The 26,335-nt window shown below is 43.8% G+C and overlaps 1 protein-coding gene across 2 annotated transcripts in view; it reads right to left on the bottom strand.

Annotated features, from left to right (window-relative positions):
* Window positions 1-687: 687 nt before the first annotated feature.
* Window positions 688-26,335, bottom strand: part of LOC140493839 (WD repeat-containing protein 70) — a 194,298-nt gene continuing 168,650 nt past the window's right edge. For both annotated transcript variants that reach the window (XM_072592797.1, XM_072592806.1), the window contains exons 15-18: window positions 16,088-16,167; window positions 14,423-14,539; window positions 14,108-14,270; window positions 688-1,139 (exon numbers count right to left, since the gene is read on the bottom strand). In XM_072592797.1, the coding sequence (XP_072448898.1) occupies window positions 1,052-1,139; window positions 14,108-14,270; window positions 14,423-14,539; window positions 16,088-16,167 (448 nt within the window). In that variant the 3' untranslated portion in view covers window positions 688-1,051. The remainder of the gene's footprint in view (window positions 1,140-14,107; window positions 14,271-14,422; window positions 14,540-16,087; window positions 16,168-26,335) is intronic.

Raw genomic sequence — 26,335 nt, 5'->3', positions numbered from 1 at the left:
AGGATGCTGTCAGGGCTGGAGGGTCTAAGCAGTGAGGAAAGTTTGCATAGGCTCGAGTAGTTTTCCTTTGAACAGCAAAGATTGAGAAAGAAACTGATAGAAGTGTTTAAGGTTAGTAAGGGAATAGACAGAGTGGACAGGAAGGCACATTTTTTTATTTGTAGAGAGATCTCTACAGGAGCAATAGATTTAAGGCAGGAGGGTAGAGGCTAACAGGAGAGTTGAGGAGAAGTTTTAAACTGACTGTGATGAGAGTTGAAACTCAGTGCTTAAAAGAAAGGGTAGTTGAGTTAGAGCTCTTATCATATTGAACCAGTAATTAGATATTCACTTGCACTGTTATAGCCTTCAGGGCTGTGTACCATGAGCTAGAAAATACAACAGATTTTTGTGGAACGATTGGAGACGCAACAGGCTGAATGCCCTTTCTCTGCACTGAAAATGGGTAAAAATAATTTGATCTTTGAATATTGGCTCTTTGCCATGCTCCGAAAGTGGCATTTTTCACTCAATCAAGGCATATATCGTCCTCAAGGTCAGGACAGGTTGTAATTGAACCACTCACACAGAATCGAGTGTGTGGTGCTGGAAAGGTACAGCTGGTCAGGCAGCATCCGAGAAGAAGGAGAATAAACATTTCGGGCATAAGCCCTTCATCAGGAATGAGAACCCATAAAAAGAACAGTATTTTGCTTAAGCTCAGAGGCTGGATCTTTCAGCATCAGATTTTATTAACATAAAATAAGAACATCAGAAAAGATTAAAATTTAACAGCAGGACACGTGACACAGTTGCTAAGAGAATAGGACAGTATATTAATCTCCTCTGTTCCCCTCACCTATGCCCTATTGATCCTGCCCATGTCAACTCATTCATCCAACTCTAAAACCCATTCCTTCACCAAATATAATCCATACACCTCAGTATCCTGTACTCATTCATTATCCACCTCCCTCAACTGATGACCCCAACAATCCCTGTGCTCTGCCAACCATAGAAAGAAGTAACAAAGGTGTGAAGCTGCTGCCAATCTCATTGGTCCATACTGTGCTCACAGTTTGCGTTTCTTCCACTCAGGCTCATCATCCTCCATCTCTTCCTCGGTCTCTGGGGCTGCAAACACAGCATGTGGCTGGGTCCTGAAATCCAAAATGAGAAAATGAGGGTGAGGACAACACAGAGGCCAGAGGATGAGTGAAGGTGCAGACGGAGAGGTTAACAAGAGTGAAGGGAGCACAGGGCACATGTGAAATCTGGAACACCATCTGAAAACGTGCTCTAAGTGGAATGCAGGACCATGAGTAGCCATCGAGCCTGTTTGCTGTGCAATATAATCAAGGCTGTTTTTTTTAAACATGAACTCCACATTCCTATAACTCTCTATTCCCTAACTGACCATTTAAAGTCCTCAATGGAGAATCCAAAGCCTACTAGGGCAGAGAATTCCAAATGCCCCAAACATCGCTCATCATCCAGTGGTAGATGATATTCCAAAAGTCCTTGGATTCTAAAGCAGTATTGGAGGACTGGAAAACTAAATATGTTAATACCCTTATCCAAAAAGGGAAAGAGGCAAAAAGGAGGGAACTACAGGTCGATCGTTCAATGGGGAGGAAATAGCGAATGGGATGAGGAGCTCTTTTGCAGGTTGATTATCAGTGACATTGGGGTTCTAAATCTTTGGAATTCTCTACCACAGAAAGGAGTCAGGGCCAGTTCATTACATATGTTCAGGAGGGAGCAAGATGTGGCACTTGTAGCTAAAGAGATCAAGGGGAGAAACTAGGAATGTGATACTTTTTTTCTTCATTTGTGGGACTTGGGTGTTACTGGCTGGCTAGCTGTCTTCTTGAATCGCTGCAGTCTGAGGTTGCATGATCAGCCATGATCTTATTGAATGGTGGGGCAGGCTCAAAGGGCTGAATGGCCTACTCCTGTGGCAGAAGAGGGTACTGCAGATGCTGGAAATCAGAGTCGAGATTAGAGTGGTGCAGGAAAAGCACAGCAAGTCAGGTAGCATCTGAGAAGCAGGAAAATCGACGTTTTGGGCAAAAGCCCTTCATCATTCCTAAGTATGGTAGTCTTCACTGTGCACAGTGATGTTGAGATCACATCTGGAGTACCTGAGCAGTTTGAGTTCCCTTATTTAAGAAAAGGTATAATTTCATTGGGGACAATTCAGAGAAGGTTCACTAGGATGATTCTCAGCATGGAGGGACTGTCTTATGAGCAAAGATTATACAGGTTGGGACGTCACTCATTGAAATTTAGAAGAATGAGGGGTGAGCAATACTGAAACATGCAGGATTCTTAAGGGACCTGAAAGGGCAAACACTGAAAGGATGTTCCCTGCATGGGCAAGGGTTGGACCAGAGGGGGCCTAGTCTCAGAATGAAGGGGCACCAATCTAAGACTGAGCATGATGAGGAATTTCTTCTCTCAGAATCTTGAGTGTCACTGGAATTCCCTGCCACAGAGAGCTGTGGGGCAGAGTTCTTGTGTATATTTAAGGCTAAGAAAGATAGATTCCTCATCAATAGGGGAATCAAGAGTTACAGTGAAAGGGGAGCACATGAGAACAGCTGGATCAGCAATGATCATACTGAATAGCACAGCAGGCTCCAGGGACCAAATGGCTTACTCCTGTTCCCATTTCCCTACTCCTGTCCCTACTTCTTATGGTCGAGGGTAGAGGAAAATATGCCAAAGAATGTGGGCAGCAAGGTGCAGTCCTGCTTTCCCCAACTTCTCATCTGGGCAGTGACTGATGCTGCTCAATTATAACTGAGGAAACGATGCAGGTTCTCATGCAACGATGAAACAAAGTCCAGGTAGACAGCTGAATTTCTGCAGTAGTTTCAGTGTCACTTTCTGCTGACAAGATCAAAAGCCTTCGTGAGAACTAAGGTACCAAGAAAGGATGATGTGTGCAGTTTACTGCTCATTTTGTAACTGGAAGGCAAGTTCCAGTGGAGTTAGACCATGAGACCATAAGACATAGAAGTGGAAGTAAGGCCATTCGGCCCATCAAGTCCACTCCACCATTCAATCATGGCTGATGGGCATTTCAACTCCACTTACCCGAATTCTCCCCGTAGCCTTTAATTCCTTGTGACATCAAGAATCTATCAATCTCTGCCTTGAAGACATTTAGCGTCCCGGCCTCCACTGCACTCTGCAGCAATGAAATCCACAGGCCCACCACTCTCTGGCTGAAGAAATGTCTCCGCATTTCTGTTCTGAATTGACCCCCTCTAATTCTTTAAGGCTGTGTCCACAGGTCCTAGTCTCCTCGCCTAACGGAAACAATTTCCTAGCATCCACCCTTTCCAAGCCATGTATTATCTTGTAAGTTTCTGTTGGATCTCCCCTTAATCTTCTAAACTCCAATGAATGCAATCCCAGGATCCTCAGCCATTCCTCATATGTTTGACCTACCATTCCAGGGATCATCCGTGTGAATCTCCGCTGGACACGTTCCAGTGCCAGAATGTCCTTCCTGAGGTGTGGGGACCAAAACTGGACACAGTACTCCAAATGGGGCCTAACCAAAGCTTTATAAAGTCTCAGTAGCACAACGGTGCTTTTATATTCCAACCCTCTTGAGATAATTGATAACATTGCATTCGCTTTCTTAATCACGGATTCAACCTGCATGTTTACCTTTAAAGAATCCTCGACTAGCACTCCCAGATTCCTCTGTACTTTGGCTTTACGAATTTTTTCATCGTTTAGAAAGTAGTCCATGCTTGTATTCTTTTTTCCAAAGTGCAAGACCTCGCATTTGCTCACATTGAATTCCATCAGCCATTTCCTGGACCACTCTCCCAAACTGTCCAGATCCTTCTGCAGCCTCTCCACTTCCTCAGTACTACCTGCCTGTCCACCTAACTTTGTATCATCGGCAAGCTTCGCTAGAATGCCCCCAGTTCCTTCATCCAGATCATTAATATATAACGTGAACAGCTGCGGCCCCAACACTGAACCCTGTGGGAAACCGCTTGTCACCGGCTGCCATTCCGAAAAAGAACCTTTTATCCCAACTCTCTGCCTTCTGTCAGACAGCCAATCCTCAATCCATACCAGTAGCTCACCTCGAACACCATAGGCCCTCACCTTGCTCAGCAGCCTCCCGTGTGGCACCTTATCAAAGGCCTTTGGAAGTCTAGGTAGACCACATCCACTGGGTTTCCCTGGTCTAACCTACTTGTCACCTCTTCAAAGAACTCCAACAGGTTTGTCAGGCATGACCTCCCTTTACCAAATCCATGTTGACTTGTTCTAATCCGACCCTGCTCTTCCAAGAATTTAGAAACCATCCTTAATGATGGATTCTAGAATTTTACCAACAACCGAGGTTAGGCTAATTGGCCTATAATTTTCCATCTTTTGTCTTGATCCTTTCTTGAACAATGGGGTTACAACAGCGATCTTCCAATCATCCGGGACTTTCCCTGACTCCAGTGACTTTGAAAGATCTCAACCAACTCCTCTGCTATTTCCTCAGCCACCTCCCTCAGAACTCTAGGATGTAGCCCATCGGGGCCAGGAGATTAATCAATTTTAAGACCTTTTAGCTTTTCTAGCACTTTCTCTTTTGTAATGGCAACCATACTCAACTCAGCCCCCTGACTCCCTTTAATTGTTGGGATATTACTCATGTCTTCCACTGTGAAGACTGACGCAAAGTACTTATTAAGTTCTCCTGCTATTTCCTTATCTCCTATCACTAGGCTTCCAGCATCAGTTTGAAGTAGCCCAATGTCTACTCTTGCCTGTCGTTTGTTTCTTATGTATTGAAATATACTTTTACTATCATTTCTAATATTACTGGCTAGCCTACCTTCAAATTTGATCCTCTCCTTCCTTATTTCTCTCTTTGTTATCCTCTGTTTGTTTTTGTCGCCTTCCCAATCTTCTAATTTCCCAGTGCTCTTGGCCACTTTATAGGATCTCTCTTTTTCTTTGATAGATTTCCTGACTTCCTTTGTCAGCCACAATATTCAGCATTAGGTCCTTTGCTCTTTCTAGTATAAATAACAATTTGGACTTAAATGCAAGAGCTATGATCAAGAAGTTTGATGTGTGACAGTGAAGAGGGGAGTGGATATGGCAGGAAGATTTCAATGAACTGGTCAGGTGGCTGGGGCAGTGGTAAACAGAAGTCAATGTGGAGAAGAGTGAAATGAGACATTTGGGAGATTAATTGTTGATTTCTTTGCCTTAGTTAATGAGAGAGTACTGAGAGGTGTATAGGAAGTAAGGGTGAATGCCCACAGATCCCTGAGGTTGCATGACAGGTTGGTAGGGTGATTAAAAATCCTTTACAAAAACTGAAAGAACTGTGGATGCTAGAAATCAGAAACAAAAACAGAAAAGGCTGGAAAAGCTCAGCAGGTCTGGCAGCATCTGTGAAGAGAAATCAGAGTCAATGTTTAGGGTCTAGTGACCTTTCCTCAGAATAAAATCCTTTATTAGCTAAGGTGTAGAATGTAAGAGCTGGGAAATTATGTTGGAACATTTTCCCCTTATCGGAGAGTCCAGGGCAAGACTGCTTAGTCTCAGTAGAAAAGGGCAGTAATTTAAGGCTGAGATAAAAAGGAATTTCTTTGCTCAGTGTTTATCTAAGGCTAAGATAGATTCTTGACATCTGGGGAATCAAGGGTTAAGAGGAAAAGGCAGGAGGGTGGAGATTAGGAATGTTGAATCATCCATGACCCTCTTAAATAGCAAAGCAGGCTTGAGGGATTGAACCACCTCCTCCCTTTCCTATTTGTTATGGTCACCTCAACATAGAAGGGATGGAGGAGACCAGCTGGGCCTCTTGAGATTGCTCTTCCATGAAATAGGATCATGATTGATCTGATTATTCCATGCTCCAACCTACCTCAAAATAATGGAACATCAGGTGTATATTCAGATACCCTTTTAATACGGTTCAGCCTCTACTATCCTTTCAGGTTTCTGAAGAGCCATACCATCCTGAAAACATTAACTTTTTCTCAGTACATAGTTGCTGCCAAACTAGCTAAGTTTCTCCATTTTTGTGTTTGCTTCAGAGTTCCAGTATCTTCAGTATTTTACTTTTAAAGTGGTTCAGGGTTTTGACACAGCGACATAAAGAAATGGCAATATCTTTCCAAGTCAGGATGGTGAGCGGCTTGGAGGGGAACTTGTAGGTGGTGGTGTTCCCATGTATTTGTTGCCCTTGTCGTTGTAGATGAAAGCGGTTGTAGGCTTGGAAGGTGTTAACAAAGGAACCTTGGTAAATTTCTACAGTGCAACCTGTAGGTAGTACACACTGCTGCTTCTAAACATCAGTGGGGGAGGGAATAAATATTTGGTGGATGTGGAATTATTCAAGAGGGCTGCTGTTATCTCTGATGGTGTCAAATTTCTTAGGTGTTATTTAAACTGCATTCATTAAGGCAATGGGGGGTGTTACATCACATTTCTGCTTTGTAGATGGAGGATAGGCAGGATCAAAAATGTAGTTATCTCTGGATTACTCCCAGTGCTATGCACAAGTAAGTACAGAAATAGACAATAGGTGCAGGAATATGCCATTTGGCCCTTCAAGCCAAATCAAAACCATTCATTTTGATCATGGTTGATCATCCACAATCAGTATCCTGTTCCTGTCTTATCCCCATAACTCTTGATTCCACTATCTTTAAGAGCTCTATCCATCTCTTTCTTGAAAGTATCCAGAGAGTTGGCCTCCACAGCTTCTGGGGCAGAGCATTCCATACACCCACCACTCTCTGGGTGAAGACGTTTCTCCTCAACTCTGTTCTAAATGGGCTACTCTTTATTTTTAAGCTGTGTCCTCTGGTTCTGGACTCACCCATCAGCGGAAACATGCTTCCTGCCTCCAGAGTGTCCAATCCTTTAATAATCTTATACATCTCAATCAGATCCCCTCTCGGCCTTCTAAACTCAAGTGTATACAAGCCCAGTCGCTCCAATCTTTCCACATATGATAGGTCCCGCCATTCCGGGAATTGACCTCATGAACCTACGCTGCACTCCCTCAATAGCCAGAACGTCCTTCCTCAAATTTGGAGACCAAAACTGCACGCAGTACTCCAGGTATTAAGAGGATAAATAGGATAAACTCTTGGTTGGAAAGATGGTGCAGAAGGAGGGCTTTAGATTCCTGGGAGACTGGGCTTGGCTCTGGTCCTGAGGAAGATGTGCAAGCTAGACAGGTTGCAGCTAAACAGAGTTGGAACTGAGATCTTTGTAAGGTATTTTGCTACTTCAATTGAGAGGGCATTAAACTAACTTGGAAGGGATGTGGGAGCTAAGAGAGAATATTAGAGGAAATTAGCAGGACACGCCAAATACTTTGGGATACAGCTGGCATTTGCAGAGAAAAACAGTAAGAAAATAGGTAAAGTCAGAGAAGGGGAGAAAGAAATTAAGTCCAAAACAGGGTTAACAAGCATGTACATACATGCACGGAAAACAGTAAGGAAGGCTGGGATTTACTGAAGCAGCTTTCTGTGTGGGATTATGATGTTGCAGCAGTGACAGCGATCTAGCTCAAAGAACAAAGAACATTCCAGCACAGGAAAAGGCCCTTTGGCCCTCCAAGCCTGCGACGATCCAGATCCTCTAGCTAAACCTGTCACCCATTTTCTAAGGATCCATATCCCTCTTCTCCCTGCCCATTCATGTATCTGTCTAGATACATCTTAAATGAAGCGATATCGTTCCAGTCTTTATCACCTCCGCTGGCAACACCTTCCAGGCCCTCACCACCCTCTGCGTAAAGAACCTTCCACACATATCTCCCTTAAATATTTCCTCTCTCACTTTGAACTTTTGGCCCCGAGTAATTGAGTTCTGCACTTTGGGAAAAAGCTTCTTGCTATCCACCTTGTCGATACGTCTCATGACTTTATAGACCTCAATCAGGTCCCCCTTCAACCTCAGTCTTTCTAATGAAAATAATCCTAATCTATTCAACCATTCTTCATAGCTAGTGCCCTTCATACCAGGCACCATCCTGGTGAACCTCCTCTGTACCCTCTCCAAAGCATCTATATCCATTTGGTAATGTGGCGACCAGAACAGTACGCAGTATTCCAAATACAGCCAAACCAAAGTCCTATATAACTGTAACATGACCTGCTGACTCTTGTACTCAATACCCGTCCAATTAAGGGAAGCAGGCTGTATGCCTTTTTGACCACTTTACTGACCTGCATTGCCACCTTTAGGGAACAATGGACCTGAACACCCAGATCTCCTGCCCCACTGAACTCATCTCTGCATACCTCGACATGATCCTGTTCCCCTTAGTCCAAGAACTCCCCACTTACGTTTGGGACACCACCCATGCCCTCCACCTCCTCCATGATTTTCGCTTCCCCGGTCCCCAACGCCTTATCTTCACCATGGACATCCAGTCCCTGTACACCTCCATCCCCCATCACGAAGGACTCAAAGCCCTCCGCTTCTTCCTTTCCCGCCGTACCAACTAGTACCCTTCCACTGACACCCTCTTTCGACTGACTGAACTGGTCCTCACCCTGAACAACTTCTTTTTCCAATCCTCCCACTTCCTCCAAACCAAAGGAGTAGCCATGGGCACCCACATGGGCCACAGCTATGCCTGCCTCTTCGTAGGATATCTGGAACAGTCCATCTTCCGCAGCTACATTGGCACCACCCCCCACCTTTTCCTCCGCTACATCGATGACTGTATCGGCGCTGTCTCGTGCTCCCATGAGGAGGTTGAACAGTTCATCTACTTTACCAACACATCTGACCCTGACCTCAAATTTACCTGGACCGTCTCAGACTCCTCCCTCCCCTTCCTAGACCTCTCCATTTCTATCTCAGGCGAGCGAATCAACACGGACATTTACTATAAACCGACCGACTCCCACAGCTATCTAGACTACACCTCCACCCACCCTGCCCCCTGTAAAAAGCCATCCCATATTCCCAATTCCTTCGTCTCCGTCGCAAATGCTCCCAGGAGGACCAGTTCCAATACCATACAACCCAGATGGCCTCCTTCTTCAAAGACCACAATTTCCCCCTCGGACGTGATCGACGATGCCCTCCACCGCATCTCCTCCACTTCCCGCTCCTTCGCCCTTGAGCCTCGCCCCCTCCAATCACCACCAGGACAGAACCCCACTGGCCCTCACCTACCACCCCACCAAACTCCATATACACCGTATCATCCACCGTCATTTCCGCCACCTCCAAACGGACCCCACCACCAGGGATATATTTCCCTCCCCTCCCCTATCAGTGTTCCGTAAAGACCACTCCCTCCGCGACTCCCTCGTCAGGTCCACACACCCCACCAACCCAACCTCCACTCCCGGCACCTTCCCCTTCAACTGCAAGAAATGCAAAACTTGCACCCACACCTCCCCCCTTACTTTTCTCCAAGGCCCCAAGGGATCCTTCCATATCCGCCACAAATTCACCTGCACCTCCACACACATCATTTATTGCATCCGCTGCACCCGATGTGGCCTCCTCTATATTGGGGAGACAGGCCGCCCACTTGCAGAACGTTTCAGAGAACACCTCTGGGACACCCGGACCAACCAACCCAACCACCCCGTGGCTCAACACTTCAACTCCCCCTCCCACTACCACTCCACCAAGGACATGCAGGTCCTTGGACTCCTCTATCGCCAGACCATAGCAACACGACGGCTGGAGGAAGAGCGCCTCATCTTCCGCCTAGGAACCCTCCAACCACAAGGGATGAACTCAGATTTCTCCAGTTTCCTCATTTCTCTTCCCCCCACCCTGTCTCAGTCCCAACCCTCGAACTCAGCACCACTTTCCTAACCTGCAATCTTCTTCCTGACCTCTCTGCCCCATCCCCAATCCAGCCTATCACCCTCACCTTAACCTCCTTCCACCTATCGCATTTCCAACGCCCCTGCCCCAAGTCCCTCCTCCCTACCTTTTATCTTAGCCTGCTGGACATACTTTCCTCATTCCTGAAGAAGGGCTCATGCCTAAAATGTCGATTCTCCTGCTCCTTGGATGCTGCCTGACCTGCTGCACTTTTCCAGCAACACATTTTCAGCTCTGATCTCCAGCATCTGCAGTCCTCATTTTCTCCTCGGAGATCTCTCTGTAAGTCAATTTTCCTCAGGACTTTTCAATTTGCTGTATAGTCTGTTCTGGAATTGCATCTTCCAAAATGCATCACCTCGCATTTGCCCGGATTGAACTTCATATGCCATTTCCCTGCCCATCTATCCAGTCTATCTATATTCTGCTGTATGCTCTGACAGTTACCTTTCACTATCTGCTACTCCACCAATCTTAATGTCATCTGCAAACTTGCTAATCAGGCAACCGATACCTTCCTCAAAATTATTTACATATATCACAAACAACAGTGGCTGCAGACGGATTCCAGTGGAACACCACTGGTCACAGGCAAAAGAAAGGCAAAACTGGGTGCTAAATATTCCTGAATAAAAGTTGATCATGAAAGTCAGAAAAGAAAGGAAAGGAGGAATAACAGTGTCACTTAAGGAACAATTGTAATTCTGGAGAAGGAGGATGTCTCAGAGTTCAAAGACAGTGGCAATTTGGCTCAGGTACTGAATAAAAAGTGTATAATTACATTTCTAGGTGCAGTCTACAGACCAGAAAAGATTTGGAGGAACAAATCTGCAGGGAAATTACAGCGAGTTGTCAGCATTGTACAGTCGGCATAATGGGAACTTCAATTACATATGAGCTGAGATATTTGAAAGATAAGCGCAATGAGAGGCAGGTGTTCCTGGATTGTGTTCAGTGAGTTTCCTACAGCAGTATATGTCCAGCCTAACAAGGAAAAATGCATTGTTAGACCTGGCTTTTGGAAATAACATGAGCCAAATGGATCAAATGTTATTGGGGGACCATTTGACAGACAGCAATCTTCAATGGAGCAAGGACAGGGTTGGAAATCAATGACTGAACAACACCTCAAAGAGCAGGTGTTGCAGGTACAGTGAAAAGATATATTCTTTCTCATGCAAAAGCTAGGAAAAAAACTGCAGAGTTCCCTCGCTGGCTAAGGAGGCAGAAATTCATATTAGCAAGCCACTTCGTTGTATCAATTTCTATGAAGTCTTGATAAAAAACTGAAGCCAAACTGATCACCTGGAGTTAACCCAGACATCAGAAATGACAATGACCAAAACAGTCCTATTGATACTGCAAAGTCTTGCTTAGTAACATCTGGGGGCTAGCGCCAACTTGTGGAGAGCTGTCTCACAGACTAGTCAAGGAATAGTCTGACACAGTCACACTCACAGAATCATACGTTATAGACAATGTCCCCCCAGACACCACAATCACCATCCTGGATATATCCTGTCCCATCGGCACATTAGACTAATCACAGTCAGGAGAGAGTTGCGCTGGGAGCCCGCAGCATTGATTCCAGAATCAATGAACTCTCATGGCATCAGATCAAGTATGGGCAAGGAAACCTGCTGATTACCATGTACCACGCTCCTCAGCTAATGAATCAGTATTGAACCATGTTGAACAATACTTGGAGGAAGCACTGAGGATGGCAAGGGCACAGTGTATTTTGGGTGGGGAATTTCAATGTCTAACATCAAGAGTGGCTTGGCAACAACACCACTGATTGAGCTGATCAGGTCCTACAGGACATTGCAATTACAGTGGGACTGCAGCAGGTGGTGAGAGAATCAATAAGAATGAAAAGTATATTTGACCTCAGTCTCACCAATCTGCCATTTGGCACAGGTACACCTGTCCATGACAATATCGGTCCGAGTGACCACTGCACAGTCCTGGGGCGATGAAGACCTGCCTTCACATTAAGAATACCCTCTGTTGAGTGACATTGTCACTGTGTTGAAGGGGACAGACTTCGCAGAGATCCAGCAACTGAAAACTGGCCACCCATATGGGTCATCAGAAGCGTACTCCAAAAAACAATCCATAACCTCATGGCCTGGCATATCCTGCCACTCCACCATTAACATCAAGCCAAGGCTCAAATCTGATTTAATTGAGAATGCAGGACGGCATACCGAAAAATGAGTCAACCTGGTGAAGTTACATAACAGAATCACTTGCATTGCCAAACAGCAAAAGCAGCAAATGACAGCTATGGATCAGTCCTAAGCTGCGCAGTCCTGCCACACTTGGTCCTGAATGATCCTCACAATTAAACACCACTAGAGGAGGTGGCTCCACAATGATTCCCAGCCTCTATGATAGAGGAGCCCCGTGTAAAAGAGAAGATTGAAGCATTTGAGTAATCTTCAGCCAGAAGTGCTGAGTGGATGATACATCTCAGCCTCTTCTAGCAGTCCCTGACGACACAGGTAACAGTTTTCAGTCAAATTGATTCACTCCATGTGAAATCAAGAATAGTTGGAGGCACTGGACACTGCAAAGCCTTTGGGTCCTAACATTCCGGCAATAGTACTGGAGACCAGCGCTCCAGAACGTGCTGCTCCCCTAGCCAAGCTGTTCCAGTACAGCAATAAAACTGGTATTTACCAGACAATGTGGAAAATTGTCCAAGTATGTCCTGTTCACAAAAAGGACAAAGCCAATCACTGCCCCATCAGTCTACTCTTAATCGTCAATTCAGAGATGGGAGGTGCCATCAGCAGTACTTTCAGGCAGCATCTGCTCAGCGACGCCCAGTTTGGGTTTCTCCAGTGCCACTCAGCCCCGACCTCATTACAGCCTTGGTTCAAACGGCGATGGAAGAGTTAAATTCGAGAGGTGAGTGAAAGTGATAGCCGTTGACATCAAAGCCATATTCGACCGAGCCTGAGCAAAACTGGAATCAATGGGTATAGTGAGGCAAACTCTCTGCTGGTTGGAGTCATACCTGCTATATAGTAGTTCAGTCATCTCAGCTCCAGGACATCTCTGCAGGAGTTCCTCAATATAGTGTCCTAAGCGCAACCACCTTCAGCTGCTTCATCAATGACTTTACCTCCATTGTAAAGTCAGAAGTGTGAATGTCTGCTAATGATTGCACAACATTCAGCACCATATACAACTCCTCAGATACTGAAGCTGTCCATGTTCAAATGCAGCATCCAGTCTTGGGCTGACAACTGGCATGTGACATTCGTACCACACAAATATCAGGCAAAGACCATCTCCAATAAGAGAAAATCTCATCACTGTGCCTTGACTTTCAACAGAGCTTCCTTCACTGAATCCACCTGTTACATAAACAAGTGGCTATAGGAGCATGCAGAGACTAGGAATACTGCAGCAAGTAATTCCATTTCTGTCCACCATCTCCAAGGCACAAGTCAGGAATGTGATGGAATACTCCCCACTTACATGAATTGGTATAGCTCCAACAACACTCCAGAAGCTTGACACCAACCAGGACAAAGCAGCCCACTTGATTGGCACCATATCTACCCTCTCTACCACTGACGCTCAGTATGTACTACCTAAAAGATGCACTGCAGAAATTCACCAAAGATCCTCAGATAGCACGTTTCCACGGCCCATTTCCATCTAGAAGGACAAGGACAGTAGATCTGAAACAAAAACAGAAATTGCTGGAGAAACTCAGAGGGTTTGGCAGCATAGAACATAGAAAAGTACAGCACAGAACAGGCCCTTTGGCCCACGATGTTGTGCCGAGATTTAATCCTAATGTAAAATACAGTAACTTAACCTACGCACCCCTCAACTCACTGCTATCCATGTGCAAATGGAGTCAAAAGTTTGGGTCCAGTGACTCTTCATCAAACACATGAAGAGTCATCTGACTTGAAATATTGACTCTGTTTTCACCTCACAGATGCTGTCAGACTTGCTGAGTGTCTCCAGCAATTTCTGTTTTTCTTGTACATAATGCTATATCTTGTTTTTCACAGCTGAATACAATTGAAGATTGTATTCAGAAGATTGTGTACAGAAGACTGAGACTTCTGTATCATTTCATGGTTCTGTGGAGGAAGCAATGAGCACAGAAGGTAAAGAGGCCTTTGAGATGAAATCCCTGGCTGATGGGCTGTAGAAAAAAAAGAGAGATTTATTGGCCCTGCCACTTCATAATCTGTGAGGTCACAAACCCTTAATGATAGGCACTGATCAGACTCACTTCACATAGGCCGGAGCCACCCAGTATGGATTTTGTTCGGCTTCTTTTGCATGACGTAAGATAGCTTCCCGTGGGTTGCTGTCATCCGTTTTATCCAGAGCGATGTTTTTCACAATAAATGATGATAACGTTCCACCATGAGTACCAACACGTCCACCACGTCCTGTAATAGAAACTCTGACATAAATATCCCAAAGTGATACTCAAATTACACCTCACGCAGTAACTCAGAGCATGAGCCAACATATAGTTTTCAGATCCAGCAGCGCCCAACAGCTCACAACAGTGATGATGAAACTATAACACCAATTGTACCTGGTCCGGATACTGGAGGTTCTGGTTTGTGGGATTTCACAGGATCAAGGCGATCTTTCTCCAACTGTTTCCTGGTGCTCTTCTGCCTGGGTTCCCGGAACATGGGCAGAGCATGCGCTGCAAGCATGTAAAACAAACGGATAAATAAACAATTATTATATCGTTTATAACAGCCTTAAAGTTCTAAGTCATCTGAGTATATCAGAGTCTTATAGTGAGGGATGTGGGGTATATCAGTGTGTTAAAGTGAGGAATGTGATGCATGTCCATGTCACTCTTAAAATGAGAGTGTGGGTGCTATCCAAGTGTTGGGTATATCAGTATGCTACAGTGAAGGATACAGGTGATATTTGAGTACAAGAGTAGGAATGTCTTGCTTTAGTTATACAGGGTCTTGGTGAGGCCACAACTTGAAAACTGTATGCAATTTTGGTCTCCTAGTCCGAGGAAGAACATTCTTACTATTGAGGGAATCCAACGAAGGTTCACCAGACTAATTCCCGGATTGTCAGGACTGACATATGAAGAAAGACTGGATTGACTGGGCTTGTATTCACTGGAATTTAGAAGTATGTTGGGGGACAGGGAATCTCATAGAAACATGTAAAATCATGATGGGATTAAATGTGGGAAGAATGTTCACAATGTTGGGAAGTCCAGAACTAGGGGTCACATTTAAGAATAAGGGTGAGCCAATCAGGATCGAAATGAGGAAGGCTGCTTCACTCAGAGTTGTGATCCTGTGGAATTCTGTCCAACTGAAAGCTGTTGGGGCCCTTGCAGCTAAAGGGATCAAGGAGTATAGAGGATCAAGGAGTTGTTGTATAGACAACAACTCACCAGAACAAAGGACCCGATACCCAACATGAGCAAAACTAATGTAGTGTACAAAATCCCATGCAAAGACTGCACAAAACACTACATCGGACAAACAGGAAGACAGTTAACGATCCGTATACACTAACACCAACTAGCCACAAAACGACACGACCAGCTATCTTTAGTAGCCACACACACAGACAAGCAACATGAATTCAACTGGGACAACACTACCATTATAGGGCAAGCCAAACAGAGAACAGCCAGGGAATTCCTAGAGGCATGGCACTCATCCACAGATGCTATCAACAAACACATCGACCTGGACCCAATATACCGGCCACTGCAGTGGACAGCTCGAACTGACAACCGGAAGCGGCAGAGACAAACCACTATAAATACCGGAGAAAACAGCACAGAAGCGCTTCACATGAGGCTCCCAAGCACTGAGGATGTCACCTAGACAGGGGACGAAACGTTTGCAAGACAAATTCCCAGCTCGGCGAACAGAACCACAACAGTATAGAGGGAATGTGGGAGTTGGACTACTGAAACAGCCACGATCATATCGAACATTGGTACAGTCTCAAAGGGCCAAATGGCCTGCTCTTGTATCCAATTTATATGCTTCTATGTCTATGTTACTATATCAGAGTGTTACATTGAGGGGTGTGGGAAATATCAGTGTTACAGTGAAGGTTGAGTTATATTAGGATGCTTTTTAGGCAAAAATATATGACCAAATCAATTACCATCAACAAGGGTTTATGACAGGGATTCGATCTGTGTCAGTAATTTCTGGAGTTTGGGAGAATGGCTGATTACCTGGAAGGGCTCTGTACTTACGTGTGATGACGTATTCCTGTGTAACAGTCTGACTCTGCTTTGCTTTTCGCTTTGTTTTCACGACACAGAGTATAGCCCCTCTAGAAAACACAAAGCTGTGGTGAGTGAACTGAATGTTATTTGAGGTTTGTAGTCTGTTTAATTCAACTGGGCTTCTGTACTTGAGTTGGGGTCTAGAGTGCACCCCAGAGTGAAATCTGACTTGAAATACTGTTAAATTTTAATCTTTACAATTTTGTTCCAGTGATGATCAGTCACTAATTCTCAAGAGGCTGCCAACACACTTAAAGAAAGAAAAATGTTTATTACACAGAAAAAAGAAAAAATCTCCAATAGGGTGGTCAACAGGATTTAAACTAGAAAGTAGGGGGTCGGGGGAGGAAAACAGTAGGTTAGCATGCAAGGGTGGACTCAATTGTATGGAAAAATATGAAAAAAATTGAAAGGAAAAGAGAACTCAGAACAGATTATTAAAATCTCCAGAACATAAAAAAGGGCAGTGTGTTGGAAAAGGATAGGAATCTAACTTCAAACACATCGCATAAAGGGATGACAATGAAAAGAGGGATGGTTAATACAGGCTGAAAATATTGTATCTGAATGCATGCAGTTTACAAAATACGATTGAAATTGGCAGGTATGATATGGTGGGCATCATGTGGAGACATGGCTGCAAGTGGATCAGGACTAGGAGCTAAATATCCAAGGATGTACATCTGATCGAAAATACAGGCAGGTGGGCAGAGGGAGTGGGGTTGCCTTATTATTAAGAAATTAAATTAAATCGATAGCAGGAAATGACATAGGGTCAGATGACGTAAAATCCGCAAAGATTAAAAAACCACAATAAGAGTTTAGTATAGGCCTCCAAATAGTAATCAGGGCACAAGATACACCAGGAAACAGAAAAGATGTGTCCGAAAGGGTAGGTTACAGTGATCATGGGGGGCCTCAATGTGCAGGTGGATTGGGAAAATCAGGTTAGTAGTGGATCGCAAGAAAAGGCATTTGTGGAATGTTTATGAGATGGCATTTTGGAACAGCTTGAGGTGGACCCCATGAGGGAACAGACAATACTGGATTTAGTGTTGTATAATGAGGCAGACTTGATAAGGGAACTTAAGCCAAAGAAAACCTTAGGAAGCAGTGACCATAATATGATAGAATTTACTCTGCAATTTGACAGGGAGAAGGTGGAATCAGAGGTTACGGTATTACAGTTGAATAAAGTTAACTATAGAGGTTTGAGGGAGGAGCTGGCCGGAACTGACTGGGAGAGGAGCCTAGCAGGAGACAGGGGAACAGCAATGGCAGGAGTTTCTGGGAGTAGTTCAGGAGATACAGCAGAAATTCATCCCGAGGAAAAAGAAGCATACTAAAGGGAGGACAAGGCAACCATGGCTGACAAAAGAAGTTAGGAATGGCATAAAAGCAAAACAGAAATATCTCATACAGCAAACGGCAATGGGAAGCCTACAAAGACCAGCAGAGGACAACTAAAAAAGAAATGAGGAGGAAGAAGATTAAATATGAGGCTAAGCTAGCCAGAAGATTGCAAGAGTTTCTTTAGATATATGAAGGATAAAAGGGAGACAAAGTGGACCTTGGACCACTGGAAAATGATGCTGGAGAAGTAGTAATAGGAAACAAGGAACCTGCGGAGGAACTAAACAAGTACTTTGCGACAGTCTTCACGATGGAAAACATGAGTAACATCCCAAAAATTCAAGAGAGTCAGGGTAGAGGTGAGAATGGTGGCCATCAGCAAGGAGAAAGTACTAGAACAAACTGAAAGGTCTGAAGGTGGATAAATCACCTGGACCAGATGGACTACACCACAGCATTCTGAAGGAAATAGCTGAAGAGATAGTGGAGGCATTAGTGGCGATCTTTCAGGAATCGCTAGATTCAGGGAGGGTTCCAGAGGGCTGAAAAATCGCTAATGTTACCCAGCTGTTTGAGGAGGGAGCAAGGCAAAAGACTTGAGATCATAGGCCGATTAGCCTGACTTTAGTCATTGGTAAGATTTTGGAGTCCATTGTGAAGGATGAGATTTCTGAATACTTGAAGTGTATAGTAAAATAGGGCAAAGTCAGCACAGCTTTATCAAGGGGAGGCCATGCCTGACAAATCTGTGAGAATTCTTTGAGGATGTAATGAGCGGGTTAGACCAAAGAAAGCCAATGGATGTTATCTACTTGACTTCTAAAAGGCCTTTGACAAGGTACATGAGGCTGCTGAGTAAGATGAGTGCCAACAGTATTACAGGCAAGGTGATAGCATGGATTGAAGCTTGGCTGTCTGGTAGAAAGCAGAGAGTGCGGATAAAAGGGTCCTTCTCTGGTTGGCAGCCGGAGACTAGTGGAGTTCCACAGGGCTCAGTGTTGGAACCACAGCTTTTCACTTTATACATTAATGATCTAGATGAAGGAACTGAGGGCATTCTGGCTAGGTTTTCAGGTAATACAAAGACAGGTGGAGGGGCAGGTAGTATTGAGGAGGTGGGGAGGCTGTGGAAGAATTTAGACAGGTTAGGAGAGTGGGCAAAGAAGTAGCAGATGGAATACCATGTGGGAAAGTAAGAGGCCATATATTTTGGTTTGAAGAATAGAAGTATATTTTCTAAATGGGGAGAAAATTCAGAAATATGAAGTGCAAAGGGACTTGGGAGTCCTAATCCAGATTTCTCTCAAGGTAATTTTCCAGATTGAGTCAGTAGTTAGGAAGGCAAATGCAATGCTGGCATTTATTTGGTGCAGATTAGAGGGCATAAATTTAGGGTAGAAGGGAAAGATTTAAAAGGGACCTAAAGGGCAACTTTTTCATGCAGTGTGTGTATGGAATGAGCTGCCAGAGAAAGTGGTGCAAGCCAGTACAATTACAACATTTCAAAGGCTTATCTGTATTATCTGGATGGGTATATGAATAGGAAGGGTTTAGAGGGATATGGGCCAGGTGCTGGCAAATGGAACTAGATTAATTTAGGATATCTGGTCAGCATGGATGAGTTGGACTGAAGAGTCTGTTTCTGTGCTGTACATCTCTATGACTCTACTGACATTAAACCACAAGACATCTTTACTATTGTGCCTGCTTCCACCACCTCCACAGCAGCATGTTCCAGGTATCTACCACCCTTTGCATCAAAACCTTGCCTCAAACATCTTCTTTAAACCTTATCCCTCACACCTTAAAACTAAGCTCCCTAGTATTTGACAGTTCCATCCTGGGGAAAATATTCCAACAATTCATGCCTTTCATAATTTTATACACTTTGTCAGGTTGCCTCACAGCCTCCAATTCTCTTGCAAAAACAATCCAAGTTTGTCCAAACTCTCCTTATAGCTAATACATTCCATTCCTGCTAAGCCTCTCTTGTATCCTCTCCAAAGCCTCTACATCCTTCCTACAGAACTGCATACGATACTCAAAATGTGGCTGAAATATAGTTTTATACAGCTGCAACATAACTTTGCAATTTTTATACGCCATGCCTTGACCAATGAGGACAAGCATGCCATACGTTTTCTTCAACCACCTTATCAACTTGTGTTGCTATTTTCACAGAGGTACAGACTTGCACCCCAATATCCCTCTGTATATCAATGCTCCTAAGCGTCATGCCATTTGTTGTCTTTCCTCTTGCACTTGACCTCCTAAAATGCATCACCTCACTTAACCTCCACCTGTAATTTCTCTGCCCAACTTCCTAACTAATCTACATCCTGTTGTATCCTTTGACAACCTTCCTCACTAACCACAACTCCACTAATTTTTGCATCATCTACAAATTTACGAATCAGACCACCAACATTTTCATTCAAGTCTGTACCGGGACCTCTGCTGTTTGTAATATATATATAAACGACTTAGATGTAAATGTAAATGGATGGGTTGGTAAGTTTGCAGGCGAGACAAAGATTGGTGGAGTTGTGGATATCGTAGAAGGTTGTCAAACTATACAGCTGGATATAGATCATTTGCAGAAATGGGTACAGAAATGGCAGGTGGAGTTTAATCCAGGTAAGTGTGAGGTGCTTCCTGAACATTTCCTCAAATGTTAAGGAAAATTATACAGTTAATGGGAGGACCCTGAACAGCATTGATGTACAGAGGGATCTTGGGACTCAATTATATAGGTCCCTGAAAGTAGCCACACAAGTAGGTATCATGACAAAGAAGTTGTATGGCATGCCTGCCTTTATTGGGCAGTGAATTGAGTACAAGAGTCAGGATGCCATATTGTAGCTTGATAAGACTTTGATTAGGCCATTTTCCATGATCTGCTTACATAGCTGTTCCTCTATCTCCCACTGGCTATTGGAAGGCCTATAGTTATAAGATCAGCACAGTGACTGTACTTTTCCTATTCCTGATATCTACCCATATTGCCTTGCTGGATGATGCCTCCAAGTCTTCTCTTAGTACAGTTGTGACATTCTCCTTAACTAGCAATGAAACTGCCCCAGCCTTTTATATCCCTCTCTTATTACACCTAAAACATCTAAACTCTGGGTTGTGGAGCTGCCAGTCCTGATCTCCTCTCAATCAAGTTCCTATAAAGGCTACAACATCATAGTTCCACTTACTAATCCAGGCTCTAAGCTCATTTGCCTGACCTGCTATACTCCTTGCACTGAAATTAATAAACTTCAGACTGCCTGTCCCGCAGTGTTTATTAACCTGATCCTGCCTGTTCTTCTTATTAGACTGACTTGACTTAACCTCTATCTTTGTCTCAATCACTCTATATGCTGACCTACTGCTTTGTTTCCCACCGCCCAACCATACCAGTTTAAACCCTCCAACTGGCACCAGCAAAACACCCTGCAAAGGTATTGGTACCTCTCCAGTTTAGCACTTGCTGCACTCAGAGGTTTTCTCTTCTTGAAGAGACCATGTCAAGACTGCATCATTTTACTTTTTTTAATTTTTTGATTGTAGACTAAATTAGAAAAGGACGGTCTTTCAAACCAAAGACGGGAGAAGCAGTTGCTGCATTTTTGAAGAGAGATTCCTGGAACTCATTGTGAATTATGTTTATACTATTGCTTTGCAAAGGTTAGGGGAGGTGGGATAAGACGGCTCAGCAACAGGCTAGCAGTACAGAGTGTGATTCAGCCAGCTATAGGCTACTAATTGGCTTGGACAAATGCGGGTGTGGATGTCATAAATCATCAGCCTGACAGCTGCTCGGTTTGGCTCCTTACAACAGACAGTGAGAAGCCTCCAGACTACTGGACGAGCAGCGTTGTTTAATCTCTGCAGTAAAAGCTCCTGAAGCTTGAAGAAGCCAGTTGTTTTCTCCCTCCATTTGCTGAAAGCTGTTGCCTTAAACCAATAACCAAGACTTTGCAATTAATGTACTAATCACTCAGTGCCTTTTGCAAACAAGTGAAAAACATTAGTGGAAGTTGTATAATGACCCCAAAACTGTAGGAGTGATATTGGGAATGGCATTATAGAGTCAAAGAGATGAACAGCAAGGAAACAGAGCCAACTAGCTATCCTAACCTAATCTAGTCCCATTTGCCAGCACTTGGCCAATATCCCTCTAAGCCTTTCTTATTCATTCATCCATCCAGATGCCTTTTAAATGCTGTAACTGTACCAGCTTCCACCACTTTCTCTGGTAGCTCATTCCAGATATGCATCATCCTGGGCATAAAATAATTGCCACTTTGGTCCCTCTTATATCTTTCCCCTATTGACTCATTATTGACTTTCGGCGGGATGTTACTCATGCTCCCCTATATATTAACAGCACAGAGGTGGAACGAGTGGAGAGTGTCAAGCTTCTGGGAGTGGTCATCCACAACAAGCTTTCTTTTTTCATGTGGATGCACTGGTTACAAAGACCCAACAAAGTCTCTTCTTCCTCAGGCAGCTGAGGAAATGTGGCATGACGGCGAATATCCTTGCCAACTTTTATAGGTGCACCATCAAGAGCATTCTGTCTGGATGTATCACTATCTGATATGGCAGCTGTACCATTCAGGATCAGAGATGGTTACAGAGAGTGGTGAACTCGGCCCAGACAATCACAAATGCCAACATCCCATCTACAGAATCCATCTACCTGGCCCGCTGTCAAGGAAAGGCCGCCAGCATTCTCAAAGATCCATCCCACCCTGGCAATGTTTTTCTACAACCTCACCATCGGGGAGAAGGTACAGAAACCTGAACACACGCACCAGCCAGTTTCGCAACAGTTTCTACCCTACTGTTGTTAGAATACTGAATGAACTCTCAAACTCTTAACATTCACCCGTACCAGTGTTTTTGGTTTTGCCGCTGTTTACCTATTATTTACTATCTGTGCTACTTAACTATGTGATCTGCCTGTATTGCTCACAAGACAAAGCTTTTCACTGTGCCTCGGTACATGTGACAATAAATTCAATTCATTCAGAAATCTATCCTATCCATGCCCCTCATGACTTTATAAACTATACCTCCTATTTTAACATCCCAATCATTTATGTAAATGACAAAAAGTGAGAGAACCCAGCACTGATCCTTGTAGCATTCCACTGGTCGCAGGCCTCCAGTCTGAAAAGCAACCCTCCACCATCACCCTCTGTCTTCAATCTTTGAACCAGCTCTGTATCCAAATGGCTAGTTATAGAGTCATAGAGATGTACAGCATGGAAACAGACGCTTTGATCCAACCCATCCATGCTGACCAGATATCCCAACCCAATCTAGTCCCACCTGCCAGCACCCGGCCCATATCCCTCCAAACCCTTCCTATTCATATACCAATACAAATGCCTCTTAAATGTTGCAATTGTACCAGCTTCCACCACATCTTCTGGCAGATCATTCCATACCCGTACCACCCTCTATGTGAAAACATTGCCCCTTAGGTCTCTTTCCCCTCTCACCCTAAACCTATGCCTTCTAGTTCTGGACTCCCCGACCCCAGGGAAAAGACTTTGCCTATTTACCCTATCCATGCCCCTCATAATTTTGTAAACCTCTATAAGGTCACTCCTCAGCCTCCTACACTCCAGGGAAAACAGTCCCAGCCTGTTCAACCTCTGCCTATAGCTCAAATCCCCCAACCCTGGCAACATCCTCGTAAATCTTTTCTGAACACAACCTTGCTAACTAGTCTCCCGTGGGGAACTTTGTTGAATGCCTTACTGAAATCCATATCGATCATGCCCTCAACAATCCTTTTTGTTACTTCAAAAAACTCAATCAAGTTTGGGACATGATTTTCCATGAACAAAGCATGCTGACTGTCCATAATCAGTCCTTGCCTTTCCAAATATGTGTAAATCTTGTCCCTCAGATCTCCCTCCAACAATTTGCCCACCACTGATGCCAGGCTTGTAATAAAGGAATGCCTGTAAGCATAGTTTATTCTGAATCTAGATTGGGCAAATCAATACAATCGAGGAGGAATTCCTGGATGGCTTTCTAAACCAATACATTGAGGAACCAACTAGAGACTGGGTATTGTGGAATGATAAGGGAGCAGTTAGAAATCCAGTTGATGGGGACCCTTGGGATTGAGCAACCATAATTCATCTAACTCCTCATCAAGATGGAAAATGATGTCATTGATTTTGAGACTTAGGATCCAGAAACTAAACAGAAGAAACTTTGATGACATAAGGCATGGGTTGTCTATGCAAGCGTTCAAACAGTGCATGGGTGACTGGCAACAATAGTTTATTTCAGTTCTCAATAAGAGTCACGTGGAATTGAAACATAACTCTGCTTTCTCTCCTCATATGCCATGCTGTGGAGGAGCTGGTGTTGGACTAGGGTGGACAAAGTTAAAAATCTCATAACACCAGGTTATAGTCCAACTAGATTATTTGGAAGCACTAGCTTTTGCAGCGCTGCTCCTTCAACTGCCTGCTTCCAAATAAACTTGTTGAACTATAACCTGGTGTTGTGAGTTTTTTTTAAACTTTGTCCTCATATGCTGCCAGACCCACTGAATTTCTCCAGCAATTTCTGTATGTGTTCATTCCTGTCTGGTACAAAAGTAAAGCAGGAAAAGTGACTGAACCATTGTTTACAAGGTCAGTGAAAGATGTGAGATCCTAGGAAGAGGCACACAAATTGGCCAGTAAAAACAACAAACCCGAGGAGTGGGAGCAATTTAGAATTGAGCAAAGGAGGACAAAGGCATAAGAAATGGAGAATATGAGTCCAAGAGTAACCTTGCAAAGGAACATTACAAACTAACTGTGGTTGTGTGAAGAGAGAATGAGTAGTGAAGGTAAAAGTTGGTTCCTTACAGTCAGAAACATAGACATTTATAATGGAAAACAAAGAAATGGCTGACTAGCTAACTAAATACATATTTCGGTTCTGTATACACTAAGGAGGACAAATAATATACTGCAAAATACATAACATAAAAATAAGAACTAGGAGCTGGAGTAGGCCATCTGACCCTTTGAGCCAGCTCCACCATTCAAGAAGATCACGGCTGATCTTTCCATGGACTCAGATCCACTTACCCACCCTCTCACCATATAACTTAACTCCTTTATTTTTCAAAAAATATCTACCTTAGCTTTAAAAACCTTCACTGAAGTAGTGTCAACTACTTCACTGGACAGGGAATTCCATGGATTCACAACCCTCTGGGTGAAGAAATTCCTTCTCAATTCACTCAGAAATCTGCTCCCTCTAATCTTGAGGCTATGCCCTCTCGCTCTAGTTTCACCTGCCAGTGAAACATCCTTGTTACTTCTGTCTTATCTATTCACTTCATAATTTTAAGTTTCTAGAAGATCACCCCTCATTTTTCTAAATTCCAATGACTATAATTCCAGTCTACTCAATCTCTCCTCATAAGCCAACCCCCTCAATTCTGGAATCAACCTAGTGAACCTCCTCTGCACCCCCTCCAGTGCCAGTTCATCCTTTCTCAAGTAAGGAGACCAAAACTGCACACAGTACTCCAGGTGTGACCTCACCAGCACCCTGTACAGCTGGAACATAACCTTCCTGCTTTTAAACTCAATCCCTTCAGCAATGAAGGACTAAATTCCATTTGCTTTCCAAATTACCTGTTGTACCTGCAGACCAACCTTCTGTGATTCATGCACAAGGACACCCAGGTCCCTCTGCATAGCAGAATGCTGCAACTTTTTAACCATGCAAGTAATAATCCTTTTAACTGTTACTCCTACCAAAATGGATGACTTCACATTTATTAACATTGTATTCCATCTACCAGACCTTTGCCCACTCAAAGTATCTATGTTCCTCTGCAAAATTTCACAGTCCCCTGGACACTTTGCTCTGCCACTCATTTTTCGTGTCATCTGCAAACTTTGACACACTACAAGTGGTCCCCAACTCTAAATCATCGAAATAAATTGTGAATAATTGCGGTTCGCACACTGATCCCTGAGGCACACCACTAGTCACTGACTGCCAGCCAGAATAACACTTATTTATCCCCATCTTTGCTTTCTGTTAGTCAACCAATCCTGTATCCATGCCAATACTTAATCCGTAATACCATGCAATTTTATCTTATGCAGCGGCCTTTTGTGCAGCACCTTGTCAAAGGCTTTTGGAAATCTAGATACACCACATCCACTGGGTCCCTGTTGTCCACCTGCTCATAATGTCTTCACAGAATTCCAAAAAATTTGTTAAGCATGACCTGCCTTTTGTCATAAGGCTCGTCCTTTTTTTCTAAAAGCTGTTCCTTGGCTCAAGGAGACTCTGTCCTTGATTTTTTTCAGAGAGGTAATAAACCAGGCCAGCCTCCGATCAGATTGGTTTGGTACTGAGATGAAATGGATTTTCAGAGGCCTTTTGTTTATATATAAACAGATCAGACTTGAGGCCAAAGTGGTCATGTTTTAGAAGTGACCTGTAGAATGAAAGGGGAGTGGTCAGCTCTCTAGCTGGGTAGTTTAGTCCAGTCCAGGAGCTGGTTGGGAGTTCAACAGTGAGCTGTGTGGAAATTCTCTCTTCTGCCCTTCTAAGTTCAACCTATAAAGCATCTGATCCTTTTTTGTGCTGTGATTTAAAGGGGGTTTGCTTATTGGGACTGCTGTGTATATTCAAATCCGCATACTTAAGTCTAGTTTGGATAGATTGAGTTCTGTAGGTGTTCTTTATTCTGTTCTTAGTTTTCCCATTGTGTAATTTTGTAACCTGGTAGTCAACCTCGCGAATATAATCTAGGTAATTTTCACTGTACATTTATCAAAACAAATTTCAAAGTTATGGTCTGGGTTGCCTGCTTAAGAACATTTT

This window comes from Chiloscyllium punctatum, chromosome 2 (genome assembly GCF_047496795.1).
Source record: "Chiloscyllium punctatum isolate Juve2018m chromosome 2, sChiPun1.3, whole genome shotgun sequence".
Classification (NCBI taxonomy): Eukaryota; Metazoa; Chordata; class Chondrichthyes; order Orectolobiformes; family Hemiscylliidae; genus Chiloscyllium; species Chiloscyllium punctatum.
Note: the sequence above shows the minus strand (reverse complement) of the source record. Positions and strands in the feature narration are given on the sequence as shown.